Below are 24,655 nucleotides of genomic sequence, written 5' to 3'. Positions count from 1 at the left end.
CTAAGAGATTGAGGTTGCCTTGAGCTGTGAGGTCACTTTACTCTACAGAGGGTGACTTCGTAAGACACTATGTCACACACACAAAAAAAAAGACGAAGAAATTTTCAAAAGTTTGGTCATTGCTCTGAGTCAAACTCTGACATTCTCCCAAGAACACACAAAAACACACAATAATAAAAATAAACAAAACCCAGCAAGATACCAACACAAGTCAATGAGAACACAACTGTGAGACACTGATATACCAAGATTATGGAACCTTGCTGAGTGGTTTGTACAGTGTTGCCAATGTAAGCGCACAGTGGCAAGTTCACGAATGTAATTCTCAGAAATCAAATAAATTTCTTTATAAATAGAAAAAAAATTAAAAAATAAGAGAATCACATTTTGAAGACACACCCTCGCCAACATGGCGGCACCCAGTTGAGGCCGGTTCAATGTGTGTTCTAGCTGGGACTGGGGCTGTCCTCTAGCCACATAGTATTTAGTTGTTCAATGTTTGGGGATCTATTAGGAGAGGATTATTCCAGTGTGCCAAATAATCAGTATGGACAAGGGAAAAAAATTAAACACTAAAGTTTTGGAGCTGCCTGCCCCTAGAGAATTCACCAATTTAGGCAGAATCAGAAATCAGGGTGGATCCTGTCATCTCCATTCCCTTCTTTGGACACTTCATTTCACACCTGAATTCAGAGCAGCTTTATTTTCTCTTGATCCAGAAGAACTTGGTTTGTTCAAAGATAAGGATAATCCTGATGCAAAGGTTTGAGTCATTCCTTTGCAGTGACAGCGCTTATTTGCTCAGCTTCTGGTCCTGGACCAGGAAGCTGCATCCATATACGTCACTGATGGCTTCAGGGAGACCAGCAGTGATGAGAGGCAATGACCTCATCAATTGTCTGCAGCATGGAACCATCATTAAACAGATGGTTTGTAAATAACCCAAGAATGGCAATGAGAAGCAGGTGAATATGCCAGAGTCTTTTAGTCATAAGTTATATCATAAATTACAATTCCTGTAATTAAACCTGTGTGGTATACCACACAAGATTAAAGTGTTTATTACTAGAAATATTTTATTGCATCTTTATTCTTACTGTACACCAAAGTCATAAAGTGTATAGTCTGGAGTTCTCCTTGTGAACTGAACAAAACAAATATCTTGAAACTTAATCCTTGATTCAGTACTTTAATACTTGGAAAATGGATTTGGAGAATTTTACAAAAAGAAGACAAATATTCTTACTGTACACCTAAGTCATTAAGTGTATAGTCTGGAGTTCTCCTTGTGAACTGAAGGAAACAAATATCTTGAAACTTAATCCTTGATTCAGTACTTTAATACTTGGAAAATGGATTTGGAGAATTTTACAAATAGAAGAAGGAAAGAACCCAATGTCTTCATAGTTGGAATATTATCATGAAGGTTAATTAGAGAACTAATAAAAATAAAAAATATTGAGGAATCTTCAAATTAACACAGATATATAATTAAATTTTATTTTATTTTTTGTATTTTCCATCATTGCTTTAATGTAAATATTGCCCAGTAAAGATGACATCACTTTAAAAAGCTTATTTTCAACATATGTTTTATATCACATCACACAATTTTAGAGTATAGGGTTCAAAACTGATTTTTTACTGTTATTCCAAAATACTCAGCAGATAATCTTGTTCAGGGTAAAACTCTAGTAAATATTTGCTGAATGAATGAGTCAGTCTTCTGTGAGTTACATTTTTTTTTTTTTTTTAGAGACAGAGTCTCACTTTTTGGCCCTCGGTAGAGGGCCATGGCATCACAGCAACCTCCAACACCTGGGCCTAAGCGATTCTCTTGCCTCAGCCTGGGACTACAGGCGCCTGCCACAACGCCCGGCTATTTTTTTTTTGTTGTTGTTGCAGTTTGGCCCGGGCCGGGCTTGAACCCGCCACCCTCGGCATATAGAGCCGGCGCCATACCGACTGATCCACAGGTGCCGCCCCCTGTGAGTTACTTTTATTTTCCCCTTTTACATATACATGTGTTTATTAGGTTTCCACCCTTTGCCTTTATAAAACGGAAAAGCCTTAAAATTCAACAATAACAATTTTCAAGACAAAGACCAAAAACAAATACCTCACAAAGAATGAATAAAGATAAATACATTCAGAAAAGAAATCAGATGATTGCTGCACCAAAATATCAAGAATAACAACAATGCCAAGAAAGGAACACTCACATTGTCAAATAGTATGTCCACTATAGAATGCTTTGACTCTGAGGTTCAGCATGGAGTCATCAGTTAACCTATAGATATAATTAAATTATAAATTAACCTATAACCCTATAATTAAATTTTAGGTTTAGTTTATTACTTTCATTTAGAAAGGTCATTTATATGGGTATGCTTAGGTATATTCATTATATCTAAAACATACATATTATAAACCAAGTTAGTATAAACGTATTTTAAATAGTATCACCTACAGTTTTTTCTAACGACTACCCATTTACCCTAACCAGATATTAGAAATCAGAATTAGATGTTAGAAATTTTCTCATGTAAATATAATAATCTCTGCTTGCCACACAAATCTTATACAGACAGTGGTTTCAGCACTGAACAGTAAACCTTTAGTAAAAATTGTCTATTCTGGCAACAGTTAAAGTTTCTGTGTTTGATCATATTAGTAGAAAATTAAATGATATTTTCTGAATGTGTTAATTGATGTTTTGGAATTATGTATTTCTACTTTTTTTTTTATTTTCCAAGAAAGCATTGGGAACAAAAAATACTTTTTGGCCCCATAGGCTGTGCAAATAGAAGTTTTAGTCAGCTCAGTTTGGAAATACATAGTAATTAAGATGTCGTGTCTGTCTTTGAGGTACTGTATGACTAACTTAGCTATAATATAATAATTCACAATATAATTTTAAAAACAGTGTCTATAAGGCACATTATAAATTAAAGACATTAACTTTAAGCAAAAAAAGATTGAAAAGTGTTGTTACCATTTGCTATTTGGGTAACAGATAGATTGACGTTCATCTGTATTTGTAGCATGTTATTCCAAAGCACCAAATTGTGAAAGCAGTATCTTATAAATTTGACAATCAAAGGGGCTATGTCTACTAATGCTTCCTGTTTCAGAGGGTGTGAATATTTTTGGTATTAAGTGAATCTCTACTGAGGTGGTCCTGAGGTTTCCAAGGGGGAAGCTCTTCCCAGATAGAGAACTTTACCTGGATGTTGATTTCTTCTGGCCATTTGTCCTCATTTTCCAGACACTAGAGTAACACTTATCAGGTGTATTCATGGAGTACCTTCATGGGAAGGCTATTGTTTTCTAGAGAGTCAGTAATCCTGAGTATTTAATTTAGACAATAATTCTCTCCCCAACAATAGATAAGGAAATCAGGCATTCAAAGGAGCTGATGAGTCAACTCTTTTTCTCCAATCTAGCATGTAAGAGGTTGAAGAAAGAATTTGTGTTCCAGCTGTCCTGTCACTCCTGCTACAGAACCAGATTGTTTAGTCAGACTGCACAGTGAAGTATTAAGCAATGCATATGTAGCCCCAGTATTTATTAGAAAGCCTTGGCCCACAGCTTTCCATAGGTAAAGAGAGGGTAGACTATCCTTTGCGCTGGGCATCCCTAGAGATATTGTACCAAAGTGTTGGTTGCCCATAAAGGCATCATTGTCACGGACCAAGTATTACCTGTGGGCAATGTTGTGCCCATCTCAGGTTGCCAGAGTGGGCTGAGATCTGCATTCTCTCACTCAGAGTCCCAAGGTCAGATTCCAGTGGCAGGTGGCATCTGTTAACAAGCATGCACCCGCTTTCAACCCTTAATTCCCGAGTTTCAGACTTACCTCTGCCGGGGTACCTCTTTTAGCCTTTACCTCACCATGTCCTCTTGGTCACATGACCTCCCTGTCTTCCCCGAGTTTTACTACTGACCACAGTGAAAGAGTTGCCCATTGATTCACCCTGAGAGAAATCTGGGCTGTCTTCCTGGATCTTTTCAGGGTGTTTGTGAGGAGGTTTAACACAGACCATTTGCCTCCACTTAAGGGGTGGCTAACTAGAGCTTTAAGCCAAGAGCAGATGAAGGCCACAGGTTTATAAAAGAGACACCATTGATGCAGCAGGGGAAATATCCATTTGAAACACCTTACTTGATTGAGAAAGTCACAACACAAAAAGGGCAGCAAGGAGAGCAGGTAGTCCCCAGTTTGTACCACAACCAGAAATGGTCCAGTTTGGCCATTTCTTGTGAAAGAAAAAATATGTTGTTCAAGGGTGGCAGCAGTCACAGATACATAGTGTGTCATCTTATCTTAGCAACAAAAAGCCAGGATGTGTGTGGAGTGAATTAAAGACACAGAGGAAGGAGTGAATATGTCAGGCAGTAAGAAAAAGAGCCTTGTGTTTTAAAGGATAAAGTTGGCTCCTGATTTCCTTTGCTTCATTTTCAAAGGAGTAACTCATAACCTTGAGTAGTGATCTCAAAACCCATAACTAAGGAAATGCGGCTTCAGGCAGGCAGAAGAAAATACAGAGCAGCAGATTTTACACTATTGTGGCAGATTGATGCTGAATAATTGATGTTTGTCACTTTCAGCAAATACACAGCAATCTGATGAGATTTTAAACAAATTCTCAAAACAAAACTAACACTTACTTGGCGGTTCCCTTTTCAGTTAGGCCAACCTGTTCACATACAAAATTTTTCATAAATTTACCTTTACATATGTTATTACATAGACCATTTTTGACGTGCTGAAGCCCTATGTTTGTCAGAATATTTTCTTCTTGGGTCAGCACCTGTAGGTCAAGCGACTAAGGCAGCAGCCACATACATGGGAGCTGGGAGGTTTGAATCCAACCCGGGACCACCAAACAACAACTATAACCAAAAAAATTCTGGATGTTGTGGTGGGTCCCAGCTACTTCGGAGGCTGAGGCAAGAGAATCGCTCAAGCCCAAGAATTTGAGGTTGCTGTGAGCAGTGACGTCATAGCACTCTACACAGGGTGACAGCTTGAGACTGTCTCAAAAAAACAAAAAACAATATTTTCTTCTTAAATCATCACTTATTTTAGGAGAAATATTGTTATCAGGTGTTGTCCTACACAAAATCATTCTCTTTCCTTTTAGTGTCACTTGCCACCCATGTTTCTTCATATTCATGAGTTTCTTCTACATACTGGTTCCTTCTTGCTTTAAGTTTTTTTCCTATTTTGAATGGAAATGCGATTCCAGTTAAGTCTTTTCTATTTAAAGGCCTGGGAGGGTGGTTTTACAGGATTTAGGTCTCTAGCTTAAAGTTCAGACTTCATCAAACCATGGGGTAGACCAGCTGGAAAGCACTAAAAAAAATAAACAAGGCATCATCAACCAGGAAGCAGAGGGACTTTAGAGTACCCTGTAGGATTGTATTTTACCTTCCATTTTTAAGAAAGATATAAGAGAGGGAAACAGAGGCCCTGAATATTTGGGGAGAACAAGGGTGGCTCTAACGCTATGAACATCAGTTTGTTTATTGTGACAGAGACAGCTACCCAACAACCAGCCTATCCACCATCTGAAGTGGAACTTGTTCTGAAGCTGGAGCGTGTCCACCGAACTAAAAGAGTTCCAGAGTCAGGGCTGGTTCAGGTATTTCACAGGGTCTGGAAGGTAAGTGTGATCCTCCATCTCCAGGAGAGGGAAATGTCACTTCCAGGGCATCTCTCTGGCAGTGAGGGGATGGGCTCAGCAGAGGCTGCTTCCTGAGCCATTCCTGACTCCAGGAACCCATAGTCATGGTAGGGAAGGGCTCTGGCCTGGTAGCTTCTTGCCTGACCCTAGAGTAACTTTGTTCCTGACAACCTTCTTCCCTAGTGGTAGCAACCATTTCAAAAGATTCCTACTGCTCTTGGGCACTGATGGTGGCCTGGCTTTCTCTTGCTGTCTCTTCATCCCAATTCTCCGTATCAAGTTCTTAAAAATCTGCTTTAATGTTCTGCTTGTGGAGCCAGAGGGCCCTTTTTATGCTTTTGAATATTAGGCCCAACTGGGGGATGATGTGCATTGGGGAGATGGGAAAAAAAAAAAGGAAATGGAGCAGGGGTAGGTAAGGAGCTACATCACCTGGAAAGCAAAGAGAGTGAGAGCTGTAAGTATAATAAGTAATGTGCATCAGGCAGCGTGAATTCAGAATGTCTAATAATACATTACCTTGTCTTGATGAAAATGTATACTTTCCTCCAAGATTTTGGCACTAAAATGTCACATATGGGGAACAGATGTCAAGTGTCTGTTCTCTGGTTTTTGGTTCCATGTGACAAAACATAGTTGCTGGTACCAAGACAATGGAACAAATGAGCAGAACAAGTAGATAAAAGTGAGCAAAAGGTCAAAGTTTATTAAAGCACAGTACACTGCAGAGAAAGAATACATCTACCTTATCAAGTGGAGAACACCCTGGGTTAGTGACATTTTTCCCGTTCATGACAATTTTCCAAATCTACGTTAAGTGGTAGGGGGAGGAGGGTAATATATTTACTATTTTTAGTAGAAAGGGGGAAAAATTCCCGAATGGAGAGTCCTCCTATTTTTATCTCTGGAAAGCAATTTCCAGAAATTGTCATAGTATTTGTTGTTGTTGTTGTTGTTTTTTTTGTAGAGACAGAGTCTCACTTTATGGCCCTCGGTAGAGTGCTGTGGCCTCACACAGCTCACAGCAACCTCCAACTAATGGGCTTAAGCAATTCTCTTGCCTCAGCATCCCGAGTAGCTGGGACTACAGGAGCCCGCCACAACGCCTGGCTATTTTTTGGTTGCAGTTTGGCCGGGGACGGGTTTGAACCCGTCACCCTCGGTATATGGGGCCGGCGCCTTACCGACTGAGCCACAGGTGCCGCCCTGTCATAGTATTTGTAAACTGTGATAAAAGTGGTGAAAATTTTACTGTGTTTATGAAAATGTGTCCCTTGAGGCTACTGTTACCTTACTTGTATGGATGCTGCAAAAAAACCTTTTTGTGGCCTTAGCCATATCTCCACAGTGGGGCCTCTCTCTCTCTGAAAGTCAGTTTTGTAAAACAAACATCAGTTCAGTTTTTTAAAGCCTTCCTGAAATGCATTTCTTTCCTGGCAGCCCCCTCTTGTAACTTTGTTCCTACTTATTATGGACAAAGGATGCCCTGGAATCATCTGCCCTTATCTCTTTTTAGCCCTATTGAACAGGATAAACACGACTTTAAGACATCATTGACATTTGTAGAGTATTTCTTCCGTATGAATTATGATTAGAAAAGTATGAGAAGTAAAGACATTGTCATACTCTTCACATATGTAGAATATCTCTATGAATTCTGTTATGTACTGAAATGTGTGAATACTGGTTGTAAGATTCGACACTGTCTTCACAGTTGTTGGGGTTTTCTGTCATAAATTTCATAGAGAATGGTTTGAGCAGAAGTTAAACACTTGTCACATTCTTCACATTCACAGCCTTTCTATTCAATATGAACTCTACTGTGTACAGACAACTATGATTACTGGCATTAAGCTTCCACACACCTTCATATTGTGATTTTTTTCTCCGACATGATTTCTCTTATTTTTACTAAGGGCTAAGAATCAGTTAAATCTTTAGCCATTTATTCTTATTTGTAAGATTTCTCTCCAATATAAATTTTCTTATGTGTAGTAAGCTTTGAGCTCTGGTTAAGTGCATCGCCACACCACTCACAGTTGTAGGATTTCTCTCCAGTGTAAATTCTTAAAAGCTTAGTAAGTTATGAACACCAAGTAAGGTACTGCCATATTCTTCATATTTCTAGAGTGTCCATGCTATCACATGTTTTTTTAATATACAGCCTGTTTTGACCCAGAGTTAAAGTGGGTCAAACTATTCATATTTGTAATGTTTCTCTCCAGAATGAATTTTTTTATGTAAGGAAAGGTGTGAATACTGCTTAAAGGCTTTTCCACATTCTTCACATTTGTAGGGTTTCTCTCCGGAATGAATTCTTTTATGTACAGAAAGGGTTGAGGAATCTTTAAAGGCTTTGCCACATTCTTGACATTTGTAGGGTTTCTCTCCAGAATGAATTCTTTTATGTACAGAAAGGTTTGAGGAATCTTTAAAGGCTTTGCCACATTCTTGACATTTGTAGGGTTTCTCTCCAGAATGAATTCTTTGATGTACAGAAAGGGTTGAGTACCGGTTAAAGGCTTTTCCACATTCTTCACATTTGTAGGGTTTCTCTCCTGAATGAATTCTTTTATGTACAGAAAAGTGTGAGTACCGGTTAAAGGCTTTTCCACATTCTTGACATTTGTAGGGTTTCTCTCCAGAATGAATTCTTTTATGTACAGAAAGGTGTGAGTACTGGTTAAAGGCTTTGCCACATTCTTCACATTTGTAGGGTTTCTCTCCGGAATGAATTCTTTTATGTACAGAAAGGGTTGAGGAATCTTTAAAGGCTTTGCCACATTCTTGACATTTGTAGGGTTTCTCTCCAGAATGAATTCTTTTATGTACAGAAAGGTGTGAGTACTGGTTAAAGGCTTTGCCACATTCTTGACATTTGTAGGGTTTCTCTCCAGAATGAATTCTTTGATGTATAGAAAGGGTTGAGGAATGTTTAAAGGCTTTTCCACATTCTTCACATTTGTAGGGTTTCTCTCCAGAATGAATTCTTTTATGTACAGAAAGGGTTGAGTTTTGGTTAAAGGTTTTTCCACATTCTACACATTTGTAGGGTTTCTCTCCAGAATGAATTCTTTTATGTACAGAACGAGTTGAGAAATCATTAAAGGCTTTTCCACATTTTTCATGTTTGTAGGATTTTTCTCCAGAATCAATTGTTTGATGTACAAAAAGGATTGAGTAATTGTTGAAATCTTTGCCACATTCTTTACATGTGTAGGGTTTCTCTACATTAGAAATTGTCTTATAGTTAGAATATCTTGAGCAGTGGCTAAGACACTTGTCATCATTCTCACAATGGGAGGTTTTCTTTGCAGTATGATTTTCCCTGTGCTTAGACAGTCTTGAGCAAGATGTAAAGACTTTGCAGCATTCTTTACATTTGCACTGCTTTTCCACAAAATGGGTTATCTTACGTTTATCAAAGTTTGAACATAGATTTAAGGCTTTCCCATATTTTTTACACTCAAATGTTATTTCCCCGGTGTATATCATCTTATGTCTATTTACATTCGATAATTTTCTGAAAACTTTGAAACATTTACTCCATTGGTAGATTTTACCATGCATAGCTCTTAAACATTCATCTAGTCCATTGTAACATAGTTTCTGCTGCTTATACTCACACACCCTATCCCAGTCTTTTATTGATTTTAAATTTTCAGGTGTATCGTTTTCGTATCTTCTTAGGATTATCTCTGGTAATAACATATTCATGCCCAGAACTTGCGAATTGCTCTGGGTAGAATGATTAAATATGACTGAAAGAAAATTAAAAATACAAAGTTATGCCATTGAACTTCATCACAATTGAATAAATATACATTACAAATTTTGTCTGTAAATTTATGCCCAGCACAGTAATAAGATGGCATAGAATAGCTCAAATGCCATAATAATTTCTTAGATTCATATGAGTAAGAAATATATACTGCATTTTAGCGATTATAAAAACAAAATGAGAACTTTTAGCCCACCAGGTGAGCCCAAAGCAAAGAGTCATATACAGGCCGGGTGCAGTGGTTTATGTTTGTAAACCTAGCACTCTGAGAGAACGAGAGTGTGGATTGCTTCAACATAGGTATTTGAGAGCAGTCTGAGCCAAAGTGAAACCCTGTTTATGCCAAAAATAGAAAAAATTAGTGAGGCAAGTGGTAGACACCTGCAGGCCCAGCAACTCACGAAGCTGAGGCAAAAGTATCTCTTGAGCCCAGGAGGTTGAAGTTGCTGTTGACTATAATACCACAGCACTCTATCCGTGGTGAAAGACACTCTGTCTCAAAAACATATTACTATATAAAATCAAATAAGAAAAAAATTATCATGACAAATGGTGGAAAACATGGGAAGAAAAGTTTGTTCTATTTATAGACCACAGACATCCCCCATCTGAAAACAGCATTGTCCATATGAAAGTAAACTTTTTCCTCAAAAGAAAAATAGAGACCCACATTAAATCTACTAGCTTTTCAGTGCTTTTCTAAAGATAGGTTAAGTCTTCCAAGAGGGAGAGTGCTGAAGGGAATGGTGCAGTTATTGTTTTCTTTTTTGTTGTTGTTGGTTTTTTTTTTCAGATTTTGGCCAGGGCTGGGTTTGATCCCACCACCTCCAACATATGGGGCTAGCACCTTACTCTTTTGAGCCACAGGAGTTGCCCAAGAATGGTGCAGTTTTTATAAAATTGACCAGGGAAGCTGAAGCTTCTCCTGCTACAGCACCAGAGAGACTCCAAAACAATAGGACAGATTCAGGTCTAACAAGTGATTACAAGCTCTTCAGAGGAAACATGGAGAAAATGCTTCAGCTAGAAAATAGCCACACAATTCCACAGGCTAAACATTTTCAGAATGTATAGTGAACTGCCTAAAGTCTTTAGTATAAATTGTGTCAGAGTTCTGTAAGGTAAAGCCACATCATGGATTTTGTGAAAGGTGCCTTATGTGACTTGGTGCCCATAGCACAGTGGTGCCAGCCACAGACACGGAGGGTGTCGGGTTTGAACCCAGCCTGGGCCAGCTAAACACCAGTGACAACTAGAACAAAAAATAGCCAGGCACAAAATATGGCAACAGCCTAAATGCTCACTAACTCAATAATGGATTAACAAGCTGTGGTATATGGACACTATGAAATATTATTCAGCCATTAAAAGTGATGGAGACTTTACATCCTGTGTTCCACTTCCATCCATTAACCATCCATTAACCTGGATGGAAGTGGAACACATTATTCTTAGTAAAGCATTACAAGAATGGAGAAACATGAATTCTATGTACTCAATTTTGATATGAGGAGAATTAATGACAATTAATGACATGGTACATGTGGGGGAAGAGGAGAGCCTACAGAGAAAAAAGGAGGGAGGGGTAGGGAAAGAAGAGCAGAGAGAGAGAAGGAGCAAGGGGGTGGGGTCTTGATGAGTGCCACACTGTTTGGGGGCAAGACAAAATTGTAAGAGGGTCTTTACCTGACAAATGCAATCAGTTTAACCTGGTTTCTTGTACCTCAAAGAATCCCATACAATAAATTAAAAAAAAAAAAAATAGGGGGAGAGAGCAAGATGGCGACCAAGTAACAGCTTCCTTGCATCTGGGCACCGTGAGCCTGGATAGATAGGACTCCAGGCATGTCTGGGTGGTGGGATCTGCCCATAATCATCCCTGTAAGGATACAGGGAGTCAGCAAGAGACTCATGGACCCCAAGAGGAGGACTAAAACAGTGGAATAGCAGCAAGTGGTCGTGTGAGTTCAATGGGTCGAAACCCGCCTGCAACTGTCAGTAAAGTAGCAGCGAGACTGCAAACGGGAAAGTCTTTACCTGTGAACTGTTTTGGTGTCTTTGGACTTGGCACTCAGTTGAACTGCCTTGCTGAGAGCCTGAGAGGGATTACGGAGAACTTTGGCCATTGTCTAGGGCCCTGTTGCTGAGCAAGATAGAGCTAATAGGGTTTGGCTGTGAGCCAGAGGGAGCCATTGTGAGTGACCTGCCCCAGCAAGTTCTGCCCTCATGGTCACAGAGCAAGAATCGGGTGGGAGCTGGCAACCTAGTGACTGAGTAGCCTAAGGGCAGGGTCTAAGCTGCCTTACAGTCCTAACCCTCAGGGGCAGAGTGAGACCCGTTTTGGCACACTGGGTAAGTGGATAGCCACTATAGCAGTGCGTCCAGCGACAAGCACTTTCCTGTGAATCTTCTGCTCAGCAAGTTTACAACTTCAAAGCGCCTTTTAAGAGGGCTGAAGAGAGATTTAGTGTATCTACCCATTGGGGTTTGAGAAATAAACAGCCTCCAGTTGTATCAGCACTGTGATTAACATCTCATAACGCAGAAGACCACGTGTTGCCCAGACAAAATTCAACAACATATATATACAGCTCTGGTTTTGGTTGTGTGTTTCTTTGTTTTTTTTTGGTTGTTTTTTGTTTATTTTGATGTTGTTTTGCTTTTTATTTATTAATTTATTTATTTTTATTAAATCATAGCTGTGTACATTGATATGATCATGGGGCATCATTCACTAGCTTCACAGACCGTTTACCAAGTTTCACATATACCATTGTAAGATGCACCGCTGGTGTAATCCCACCAATCCCCTTCCCTCTACCTCCCACCCTTTCCCCCTTCCCCCTATTCTTAGGTTGTAACTGGGTTATAGCTTTCATGTGAAAACCCTAAATTAGTCTCAAAGTAGGGCTGAGTACATTGGGTACTTTCTCTTCCATTCTTGACATACTTTACTAAGAAGAATATGTTCCAGCTCCATCCATGTTGTTGTTTTGTTTTTAATTTCAACCTTTTCTGTACAGATATATTTCTTTCTCAATTTTGCTAGTTTAATTATACTTTCCCATTGCTGCCATTTTCAATAACTAGAACTTCATTTTTGCTAGTATTTCTACCGCTATTTTTTGGTTTTTCACCCAATTTTATCCAGTAAAGTTTTCTGTTTGCTTGTTTTGGTTTGATTTATAGCATTTTTGTCTTTACGCTCTACTTGGTGGAGGTGAGGTACTGTATGTGATTAGGTTAGCAAAGAGCTGCTGACCTCAAGGGAACCACCCAACTGGGAAACCCCAGAACGTTGGGTGTTTTTAAGATTGTGTCAAAGTACCCTAATGTACACCTACATTGCTCTGTCTCCCTCTTTCTGTGCCCCTCTGCTTTTTCTCAATATTCCTTTTACCCACCCCCTTTCCTTTCTCAAAATTTTTTTTTTCTTTTCTCACGTTCCACCTTTCATTCATCCCTTTCTTTCTCTTCAATGTTCTCATCCTTCTGGTCCTGTACCAAAAGGACTCATCAAAACCTTAGTCCACAGGCACGAGAACTTAAAGAGCAAGAGGAAGTGAAAGGAAAATTAGGGCAAGGAAACAAATAAAAGAAAGCACTCAGGAGGAAGAATCAGCAGAAAACTCCAGGCAACATGAAGAACCGGTCCAGAACAGCCCCGCAAAGGGACCATGAGGTAGCTACTGAAGAGGATTCCACCTATAAAGAAATGTTAGGAATGACAGAAAGGCAATTTAGAATACACATGGTGAAAACAATGAAAGAAATGATGGAAACAATAAAGGAAAATGCTCATAAAGTGGAAAATAACCAAAAGGAAATCCAAAAACAGAATCAAATAAGAGATGAACAATATGAAGAATATAAAAAGGATATAGCACAGCTGAAGGAACTGTAACAATCAATTAGGGAAATTAAAGATGCAATGGAAAGTATCAGCAACAGGTTAGACCATGCAGAAGAAAGAATTTCAGAGGCAGAAGACAAAGTTCTTGAGATAACTCAGATAGTAAAAGAGGCAGAAATGAAGAGAAAGAAAGCAGAACGTTCACTGTCAGAATTATGGGACTTTATGAAGCGTTCCAACATACAAGTTATAGGAATCCCAGAAGGGGAAGAAGAATGCCCCAGAGGAATGGAAGCCATACTAGAGAATATTATAAAAGAAAATTTCCCAAAGATTCTGACACACTCCTTTCAGAGGGATGTTGGACCCCAGGTCGCCTCAACTCTAACCGAGCTTCTCCAAGACACATTGTGATGAACCTGTCCAAAGTCAAGACAAAAGAAAAGATTCTGCAAGCTGCCAGGAGTAAGCGACAGTTGACCTACAGAGGCAAATCCATCAGAGTGACTGCAGACTTCTCTAATGAAAGTTTTCAAGCAAGAAGACAATGGTCATCTAACTTTAATCTACTTAAACAGAACAATTTCCAGCCCAGAATTCTGTACCCTGCTAAGCTAAGCTTCAAAACAAAAAATAGGGTGCCACCTGTTGTTCAGTGGGTAGGGCCCTGGCCCTATATACCCAGGGTGGTGAGTTCAAAACCAGCCCTGGCCAAATTGCAACAAAAAAATATCTGGGCACTGTGGCGGTGCCTGTAGTCCCAGCTACTCGAGAGGCTGAGGCACAGAGAATCAGCTAAACCCAGGATTTGGAAGTTGCTGTGAGCTGTGTGATGCAATGGGCACTCTACCAACGGCTTTTAAGTGAAACTTAGCCTCTACAAAAAAAAAAAAAAACACATAAAAATAAATAAATTCAAAGTGTTTACTGACCTGTCATTATAATAATACAGTTCTCCCAACACCATTTGTTGAATAGGGAGTCTTTCCCCCAAGATATGTTCTTGTTTGGTTTATTGAAAATTAGGTGGTTGTAAAATGTTAGTTTCATTTCTTGGTTTTCAATTCAATTACAAGTGTATATGTCTATGTTTTTGTGCCAGTACCATGCTGTCTTGAGCACTATGGCTTTGTAGTACAGACTAAAATCTGGTATGCTGATGCCCCCAGCTTCTTTTGTTTTTTGAGACAGAATTTTAAGCTGTCACCCTGGGTACAGTCCCATGAATCACAGCTCACAGCAACCTCAAACTCTTGGGTTTAAGCAAGTCCCCTTCCCAAGTAGCTGGGACTACGTAAGAAATGTACAGAGTAGATACCTTTAACTATTTTAAAGTTGAGAAATTTGGGCATGGTGCCTGTAGTTCAAGCAGCTAAGGTGCCAGCCACATATACCAGAGCTGACAGGTTCAAATCCAGCCCAGGCCTGGCAAACAACCATGAGCACTACAATCAAAAAATAGCTGGGCATTGTGGCAGGCACCTTTAGATCCAGCTACTTCGGAGGCTGAGACAAGAGAATCGCTTAAGCCCTAAAGTTGAAGGTTGCTGTGACCTGTGATGCCACAGCACTTTACCCAGGGTGACAGCTTGAGGCTGTTTCAAAAAACAACAAAAGTTGAGAAATTGGCTTCAGCGCCTATAACCCAGTGGCTAGGGCACCAGCCACACACACAGGAGCTGGTGGGTTAGAATCTAGCCCTGGCCTGCCAAACAACAAGGACAACTACAAACAAAAAGTAGTCTGGTGTTGTGGTGGGCACATGTAGTCCCAGCTACTTGAGGGTCTAAGACAAGAAAATCACTTAAGCCCACGAGATGGAGGTTGCTGTGAGCTATGATGCCACTGCACTCGACGAGAGCAACAGCTTGAGACTCTGTCTCAAAAACATAAAATAAAATAAAATAAAATTGAGAAATTAGAATATACTAAAATTAAACTATTTATCACAGTTCATATAAAGACAATGTTGAAGTTAAATTACATGAGTTTTTTTTTATATTTGGGAAAGATTCTTAACTGTTCTGATAAAAATTTACTGACTATGCTTTCTGCAGAATCTTATTTGAAAACTACATTGAATCAAAAATATAAAGCAGAAGACATACTTCATCTATTTGAAGTGTCCTGAGGATGCCTGACCCAAATACAAATACTAACTGCTCACTCTCACATTCTGAATAGGATGCTAAGGCAGTGGTTCTCAAGTTTGCAACCCCTTTTTAACAATGAAAATATATCTCAGCATTAGGAAGGTTGAGAACCACTGTGCTAAAGAAAAAAAATTGTTTTGAGGCACACTTTCATTCTGTTGCCCAGGTTAAAGAGCAATAGCATCAGCCAACCACAACAAACTCAAACTCCTAGGTTGAAGTAATCCTTCTGTCTCAGCCCCCCAAGTTGCTGGGACTACAGACAACCACCACACTCCCTAGCTATTGTTTTTTATTTTTAGCAGTGAAAGGATCTCACTCTTGTTCAGCCTTGTCTTATATTCCTGAACTCAAATGATCATCCCACCTCATCCTAGAAGAGTGCTAAGATTCTAGAAGTGAGCCACCATGCCTGCTTAAAGAAAAAAATATATATATATTTTGAGACAGAGCCTCAAGCTGTCATCCTGGCTAGCTTGCCATGGCATCACAGCTCATAGCAAACTCCAACACTTGGGCTTAAGTGATTCTCTTGCCTCAGCCTCCCAAGTAGCTGGGAGAATAGGTGCACACCACAATGCCTGGCTATTTTTTGGTTGTAGTTGCCATTGTTGTTTGGCAGGCCCAGGCTGGATTCTAACCCACCAGCTCTGGTGTATGTGGCTGGCTCCTTAGCCGCTTGAGCTATAGGCACCAAGCCTAAAGAAAAATTTTTAAAAATGTTTCAGAGATCCTAAAAAATACACAAAAACTTTTATGTCCTGAAAATCAATCAAATAGTAGTCAGATTTTGCAGTCTGGATAAGCCATAGAATGTTCTTTCTTTCTACTGTAAAGTAGAAAGAACATCACTGAAAACTAAACTCCTTGTAAACATTTAAAAGAAAAGTCCAGGCAGCTATAATCCTAACCCTCTGGAAAGGGAAGGCAGGTGGACTGTTTGAGCTTAACCAGTAGGCGTCCAGTCCAAGCAAAAGCAAAACTATGTCTCTTAAAAAGAAAAACTAGCCGGTCATTATAGTAAGCACCTGTAGTCCCAGCTACTTGGGAGGCTGAAGCAAGAGGATTTCTTGAGCCTGAAAGTTTGAGATTGCTGTGACTATGACACCATGGAACTCTACCCAGGGTGACAAAGTGAGACTCTATTTCAAACAAATTTAAAAAAATTAAAAAGAAGAATAGGGCCAGGCATTGTGGCTCACACATGTAAACCTAGCACCTGAGAGGCTAAGGTGAGAGGATTGCTTGAGTTTGTGAGTTTGAGCAAGAGCAAGACTCTGATTCTACTAAAAAACAGTTCAAATATTAACCAGACCTTGTGGAGAAACCTGTACTCCCAGCTACTTGAGAGTCTGAGACTGAAAAATCAGTTGAACCAAGATGGTTAAGATTTCTCTGTGCTATGCTGATGCCATGGCACGCTGGTCTGATGGCAACATAGTGAGCCTTTGTCTCAATGAGAAAATAAACATAAGAAATGAAAACAAGAACAGAGGTGCCTTTATGGAACAAGAGAAAGAAACCCAGGCTTCCCAGAAATCATTTCTAAATAAGCTGAGCTCCCTAATCACGTTGCATTGTCTGGTTTCCACCTTCAACTTTGGACCTCTGACCAGTGTTCTCTGCTTCATTCACTCCAACCTACCAGGGTGCTTGACCACTGTCTGGTGAGTCTTCACCTGCCAAGGTTCTTTCCTTTGCTCCAGACAGGTGATGAGCTCTGGTTTAGAGACGGCAAGCCCTGTTTCATTAGAAAAAATAGATAACATGACACTTGTTGGGCTTCACCAGTTAACAATCTAGTACCTTCATAGAGAACACAACATTTTCGAGAACCTTAAAGAATAATCTAAAAATAGAGGTTTCTCACAGAAACTTTAGAATATTTTAAAAGCATTTAAAATCCTCCACTACCCAGTAGTATGGATATAAAAATTGGTGCTAGAAACTAGCCTTAAAGGTATGGGCAACAATTCTAACCCTCTACATTTTTGAAATTACCATCAATGTAGGGAAGGATATAATACCAAGATAACATCTGAAATATTTTCTTTTCGATACCAAGAACTTAAGTTTTCCTTAGACACAACAATCTGAAACTAATGCAGTCAAAGAAGAATCTCCACAAAACCCAACTACAGAGAAACAATGTGAAATGCTTAGTGTACAGTTAATAAATGTGCATGTACGTTATCCTCACCAAGGAAGACCAGGTGTCTGTACGTCTCTAACATGACATCGCGATACAAATTCTGCTGAGCAGGGTCCAGGCAGTCCCATTCATCCATAGAGAATTCTATAGACACATCTCTGAATTTCAACAATTCCTGAAAAAATAAAAATGAAAAAACTAAAAAAAAAACTCGGTATTTATCATGACACCATGGGAAGATTTAATTTCATTTTTACATAAATGAGTGGGTGAGAACTTCTTTTGACTTACATGACTGAATGGTATTATGTAGTAAGTACAGCAGAGAGATACTCCCTCATGTGCTTTCTAACCCTGAGGGAAGAGGATGGGATAACATTCACAACCCCCGTATAGATACTGTGCTTTTTGGCTTTACAATGCAAAAATCAGGCCACCAATACAGGCATGTGGATTCATGTGCCTGCTTACATCATACACTATGACCTGTGCATATTTCTTATGTGAAAATATCATGGTGAGGTAAATGGAAGCCCTAAGATTTTAACATGTGCAAGCATGAACTGGAGATCTTGTCAAATAAAGTTTTTTGTGTTTTTTTTTAAGACACAGTTTTTCTATATCGCCCTTGGTAGAGTGCAATGTTGTCACAGCTCACACTTCTTAGGCTTCAGTGATTCTCTTGCCTCAACTTCCCAAGTAGCTGGGACTCTAGGCACCACCACAATGCCCAGCTATTTTCTTCTTGCAGTTGTCACTGTTGTTTAGCTGGCCTGGGTCGGGCTGGATCAAGCCAGGCTTGGTGCATGTGGCTGGCGAGTAACAACTGTGTTGTGGGCGCCAAGCCTTAAAAGCAGTTTTTTATTCAGAAGATATTGAGTGATGCTTCATTTTTGAATTTCCAAAAGCTCAACAGGGATGCCAATATTTCTGTTCCATGATAATATTTTATCACACTTGACACTGGATTTATCCCAGTTGAATGTTAACCCAGTAAATAAACTTTAGAGCCTTTATTTTCCAAACAAGGTATAAAAAGAGAATCTCAGAAGGTACATATGAGTTGATACTCTCCACAAAGTATGTAATCATATTCTGATAAAAATATCTTATTTTTTTTTTTCAAAGTTGGAAGTACAGGCTTGGCGCCGGCCACACACACCCGAGCAGGTGGGTTGAAATTCAGCCCAGGCCTGCTAAACAACAATGACAACTACAACCAAAAAATCACCGGGCATTGTGGCAGGCACCTGCTGTCCCAGCTACTTGGGAGACTGAGGCAAGAGAATCACTTAAGCCCAAGAGTTGGAGTTTGGTCTCAGGTGTGACACCAAGGCACTCTACCCATGGTGACAGCTTGAGATTCTGTCTCAAATAACAAAACGCTGAAGTTACAGATATCTGTCCGATCTTCTAGTCTCTAATGCTATCTTTAAAAAACTCTTCGTTATCATCCTAGAAAGCAAGGCTTTTATAATACTTCTGATTTTGAGAATTTTGAGTTACTTTAGGCCCTTCATGCCATCTTCTGTATAATTGCACATGTCACCTTATTTTACATACCCCGTTTCCCGGAAAATAAGACAGCATCTTATTTTAAGGTGTGCTCCCAAAGATGCACTAGGTCTTATTTTCAATGGACATCTTATCTTTCCTGTAAGTAGGTCTTATTTTTGGGGAAACAGGGTAGCACTGAGGGGGCTTCTGAACCGAAACTGAACAGTACATAGTCCCCTGCTTTGCTAATATCCAATGACTCAACATCATCCACACTGGGTAATATGGGGATCCACTTATTTCCATTTAAAATAAGCACAAGGGAACATTTGCAGAACTACAGAACATAATTTTTTATAAACATAAATTTGTGATGAAAATTCTCCAGGGCATATGGGAATTTGGATGGAGAGAATGGAGAGAAGACACTGCTGTATACGGAGGGGAGGAGGATTTCTCAGAGCCTCTTCACTATTACAAGAGAAGGGCAAAAGAGTATTTGAAACAAGCTTATTAGGCAGGAACATCACACGTAGAGAAGAAAAGATTTGCAACTTCATAACGCGACATATTGCAGAAGAAAATGCAGTCACAACCCTGTGTTAAGATACATTTAGCTGCAAAGCAACCAGTTCTTTCTCGTTCCCTGACTGCCCTTGATTTCCTTCTCAGGTGAGGTTACCTGGATATATATTCCACCTGCATCATGATAATATGGCTTTAAAGGCATCAGCACAGCCCCTTCACCTGATCCCACCACATCCACATCCACAGGCTGAGTAACCTTGAAGTATACTTTGTTTTGCTTCAAGGTTACTCAGCCTGTGAAGGTTCTTTATTACAAGGTTACTCAGCCTTTCCACTTCTTTATTACATGAGACAGTCTGCAACAGGGAACTTTCACATAAAGACCAAAGTGTGACTTTCATATTTCTTGCCCTCAAGTGCCCTACCCTGCTAGCAATTTTGGCTATGGCAAGGTAATATTGGTGGTGCTGTCCAGTCCCCATGAAGCACAAGCAGGTCAGACCCTGTGACCTCCCTTGGGAAAAGAGCCTCAACACATTTTAAAACTCTCATGCTTGACACTGGTCTAAACTTAACATCACATGGGGGTAATAATTAAAACCACTTGGATGAAACAACCCAGACTAACAGAAACTGTGATAAGGTGGAGTCATAGATGATGGCATTTCTGAAAACTGGACATGGAATCGAAGCCTGAGCTGAGAACCACAAAGGTAAGCAACGCCTCCCAGGATTTAATACGCACACAAGGTATTCAGTATCCTGGGGCCATGTACCCTGTTTCCCCGAAAATAAGACCTACTTACAGGAAAGATAAGACGTCCCCTGAAAATAAGACCTAGCACGTCTTTGGGAGCAAACCTTAATATAAGACACTGTCTTATTTTTGGGGAAACAGGGTAAGTATGTGATCCTGCAAGAGCAGCAATTACTCTATCTTGAAGCAAATAATCACTTTTTTTTTTTACAATGGCTATTTATGTCCTTGTTTAAGAATTTAGGAATGAGAATGGAGAAGCATGAATCCTATGTACTCAATTTTGATATGAGGACAATTAATGACAATTAAGGTTATGGGGGGGAAGCAGAAAGAGAGACGGAGGGAGGGGGTGGGGCCTTGGTGTCTGTCACACTTTATGGGGGCAAGACATGATTGCAAGAGGGACTTTACCTAACAATTGCAATCAGTGTAACCTGGCTTATTGTACCCTCAATGAATCCCCAACAATAAAAAAAAAGAATTTAGGAATGGGCTCAGTGCCTGTGGCTCAATTGGCTAAAGCGCCAGCCACATATACCAGAGCTGGCGGGTTCAAATCCAGCCTGGGACCACCAAACAACAATGACAGCTGCAACCAAAAAATAGCCAGGCGGTGTGTGGGTTCCTGTAGTCCCAGCTACCTGGGAGGTGGAGGCAAGAGAATCGCTTGAGCCCAGGAGTTGGAGGTTGCTGTGAGCTGTGATAACACTGCATTCTACCCAGGCTGACAGCTTGAGGCTCTGTCTCAAAAAAAAAAAAAAAAAGAATTTCAGGAATTAACAATTAACCAAAGAACCAAGATTGCAGAACTGCCGTTGAAGAAACTGCTGAGCAGTTAACCTCCATTTCTGTCGTCATCCAGCAGAATGCCAGATGGCAAGTAACCTTTGTAACAAGCCAGGGGGACCTACACATAGAAATCTCCTGCACAAAGCTTCACAGGTTCCTTTCCCTTTCACAACCTTTTGGTCAGCTGAGGAGCATGAGGTGGTTTTCGCAACATTAGTTTGCCATTTCCTCATGTTGCTTTTTATTTATTTATTTATTTTCTTTGAGAAAGAATCTCATTATGTCGCCCTCTGTAGAATCATGTGGTGTCACGGCTCACAGCAACCTCAAACTCTTGGGCTCAAGCAATTCTCTTGTCTCAGCCTCCCTAGTAGCTAGGAAAACAGGTGCCCACCATAATGCCCTGGTATTTTATTTTGTTTTGTTTAGCAGGGCCAGGATAGTTCGAACCCACCAGCCCCAGACCACGTGGCTAGAGCACTAACCACTGACTGACAGGCACCAAGCTCGCATATTGCTCTTGAATAAACTGTTTTTTTTTCTACCAACTCTGGTATGCTGAGTTTGGCTTTTTGGAAGTGAATTTGAATACAATTTTGTACTTTTTGAGTTAGTTTATGAAATAGCTTCTTCAAGAATTCCCCCTATTATTGGTGTTACTTGTCCTAGACTAGAGCAGCACTCAGCTAGAGAACACAGCAGAGTCCCTTCTACCCAACACTGTTTTAACAACACAAATGCTTTTCATCTAAGTTAAGAACACCAATCATAATCTTGAAACATGGCCTTGTCTGCTGGACCTTCAAAGTTTCCCAGGGCTAGAGAAGGTAGCAGTGTCTGATGAAGGAACTGGATTTAGAATTTGGAACAACAGATTTGGGTCTTGGAGAACTGAGGAGCAAGCTAGTGCCCTGTGTACATCCAAAGAATTTCAGAAAGAAGAAAAATGGAAAAATGGAAATCCTCAGGTACATTAATGCACATCTATAATTCAGGATTTGTTTCTGGGCCCGATAATCTCTGTATCAGTTGTAGGTCTAAAGATATCAGGGTCATTATATGACAGGGAAAGAGGGTTGATTGTTGCCCTATAAATGTATTTTTGAAGAAATCTACAGATTGTCCCCAAAGTCACCCCAATGTCTCTACATGTGTGGAAAATCAGAAATTGGAGCTAAACATACCTTTACACAATATTCATTACAAATTTTACAAAGTGGTAGCCAACACATACAGAACATTTTGTAAATATTTTGTATTATTTCATAATAAATATTTTGAAAAAAAAACGGTATATTTAGCTACAATTTCTCGTTTTATTATCTATGGTGACTTCAGAGGTAATTTTTGGTGGGGGTGGTGAATGTGGCTCAGTGGGTAGAGCGCCGGCCCCATATGCTGAGGGTGGGTGGTTCAAACCAGGCCCTGGCCAAACTGCAACAACAACAACAACAACAAAAATAGCCAGGTGTTGTGGCGGGTGCTGTAGTTGCAGCTACTAGGGAGGCTGAGGAAAGAGAATCTCCTAAGCCTAGGAGTTGGAGGTTGCTATGTGAGACTCTGTCTTAAAAAAAAAAAAAAATTGGGGGGGACACCCTGTAGTGAAACTGCCCAAAAAGGGAGACTGAAAATAGACAGTCCTTGTATAAGGATAGCCCTCACAGATAATTCATAAAGGAATTTCTTGCTAGGAACCTAAAAGCAAAAACATGTAACTTAACTTTTGGTCTGCAGCCCAAATATACCTCCTAAAACTAAACTCTGTTTGATTGCATACTAATAATGTTTTCTACAAGTTTATCTTCGCAGGTGTAAGACAGAGACAAATCAACCCAGGGACATTTACAAAAGAAAAATTTTTTTTTTGGAGACAGTCTCATAATGTTGCCCTCAGTAGAGTGCTGTGGCATCACAGCTAACACAACATCAAAATCTTGGGCTTAAGCGATTCTCTTGCCTCAGCCTCTCAAATAACTGGGAACACAGGTGCCCACTACAATGCCCAGCTATTTTTTTGTTGTAATTGTCACTGTTGTTTAGTAGGCCTGGGCTGGGTTGGAACTCATCAGCTCCAATGTACCTGCCCAGTGCGCTAACCACTGAACCATGGGCAAAGAGCCAGAAAATTGATTTTTCCTTCACTCTCTTTTTCTGTTCAAGTTTGAATTCAAGTTGTTCTGTGTAAAATGTACATTTCCTAAGCTTTACAATAATGTAAATATTTTACCTCAGTATCCATTGCCCTAGTTCTTCTGTATGCCTTCTCACATTTAAATACTGAAGTTCCCAACTGCTCCTTCTGAAAAATAAATGATACATTTGTTATTTGCATTTTTTTCCAGTGATGTCTACAAACATTGTCTTAATAATCTTCCATTGATTTATATCTTTGCCTCAGTAACTTCTTTTGGTGTGCCGGTGGTAGGAATGATAGCCAAGGGTGGGATATGCTCAGGCTTCTTTCTGTTCCATGCAGGGAGATGAGATTACTTTGACTGGGACAGCAGCGTGGCTGAAGAGCCAGGTTGCTGCTACAAATTCAAAATCTGAGGGTTGGGACAAGCCAGAAGTCTCTTCACACTGGTGTGGGGTTTTGATGGGACATTCTAGGGGTGAAGGACCTATGAGTTACATTCAAGAGGGTGAAGCCTTGTCTGGGAGGAACATGACCACATCCCTGTCTAGTGTGCATGTCTATAAAATGGTGGGTGTCACAATAGGGAGAAGGAGTCTAACCTCACAACTCTTCCTCTCAAAAACCTTAGTCTCCTCTGACAACAGGAGGTGATGTGGAATCACTGCACAATTTGTGTTGTGACAGCCTGTGGGGAGGAGACCTCAGACTCCTTATTAGCTGGGACTACAGATGTGTACCACCATGCCCCACTAATTTTTCTAAGTTTCTGTAGAGATGGGTTCTTGCTATGTTGTTCATATTGGTCTATGATCTATGAACCAAGTGTATGGTGCCCCATGATCATACTAATGTACACAGCTATGATTTAATAAAAATAAATAAAAAAAAAAATAAAACTCTTTTTTGTTTGAGACAGAGTTTCACTTGGTCACCCTCTGTAGAGTGCCATCGTATCTTAGCTCACAGCAAAATCAAACTCTTGGGTTCAAATGATTCTCTTGTCTCAGCTTTCCAAGTAGCTGGGATTATAGGTGCCCACCACAATACTTGACTAGTTTTTAGAGACAGGGCCTCGCTCGTGCTCAGGCTGATCTTGAACTCGTGAGCTCAGGCAACCCACCCACCTCGGCCTCCCTATTGCTGGTATTAGAGGTGTGAGCTACTGTGCCTGGAGAGATCTCAAATTCTTGGACTCAAGTCATCCTCCCACCTCAGCCTCCCAGTTGTCTTTTCTTTTCATGGTATCTTTACAAAGCTAAGCTCAGGGTTCCCATTTGAAATCACCCTAAAAAAATTATAAATCTCAGAACCTTAC

At 40.0% G+C, this 24,655-nt stretch overlaps 2 protein-coding genes across 2 annotated transcripts in view; both read right to left on the bottom strand.

The window, feature by feature from the left end:
* Nucleotides 1–17,149, bottom strand: part of LOC128572512 (zinc finger protein 726-like) — a 440,502-nt gene extending 423,353 nt beyond the window's left edge. Inside the window, exon 1 of the mRNA XM_053572551.1 lies at nt 17,123–17,149. The gene's annotated coding sequence lies outside the window, so the exon portion shown is untranslated. The remainder of the gene's footprint in view (nt 1–17,122) is intronic.
* LOC128573115 (zinc finger protein 679-like) overlaps nt 17,040–24,655 on the bottom strand; it is an 81,478-nt gene continuing 73,862 nt past the window's right edge. Inside the window, exons 2-4 of the mRNA XM_053573309.1 lie at nt 23,431–23,502; nt 17,678–17,804; nt 17,040–17,218 (exon numbers count right to left, since the gene is read on the bottom strand). Of these exons, the coding sequence (XP_053429284.1) occupies nt 17,109–17,218; nt 17,678–17,804; nt 23,431–23,502 (309 nt within the window). The 3' untranslated portion in view covers nt 17,040–17,108. The remainder of the gene's footprint in view (nt 17,219–17,677; nt 17,805–23,430; nt 23,503–24,655) is intronic.

Source organism: Nycticebus coucang, chromosome 20 (genome assembly GCF_027406575.1).
Source record: "Nycticebus coucang isolate mNycCou1 chromosome 20, mNycCou1.pri, whole genome shotgun sequence".
In the NCBI taxonomy this organism is placed as follows: domain Eukaryota; kingdom Metazoa; phylum Chordata; class Mammalia; order Primates; family Lorisidae; genus Nycticebus; species Nycticebus coucang.
This window is presented reverse-complemented; position numbering and strand designations above follow the sequence as displayed.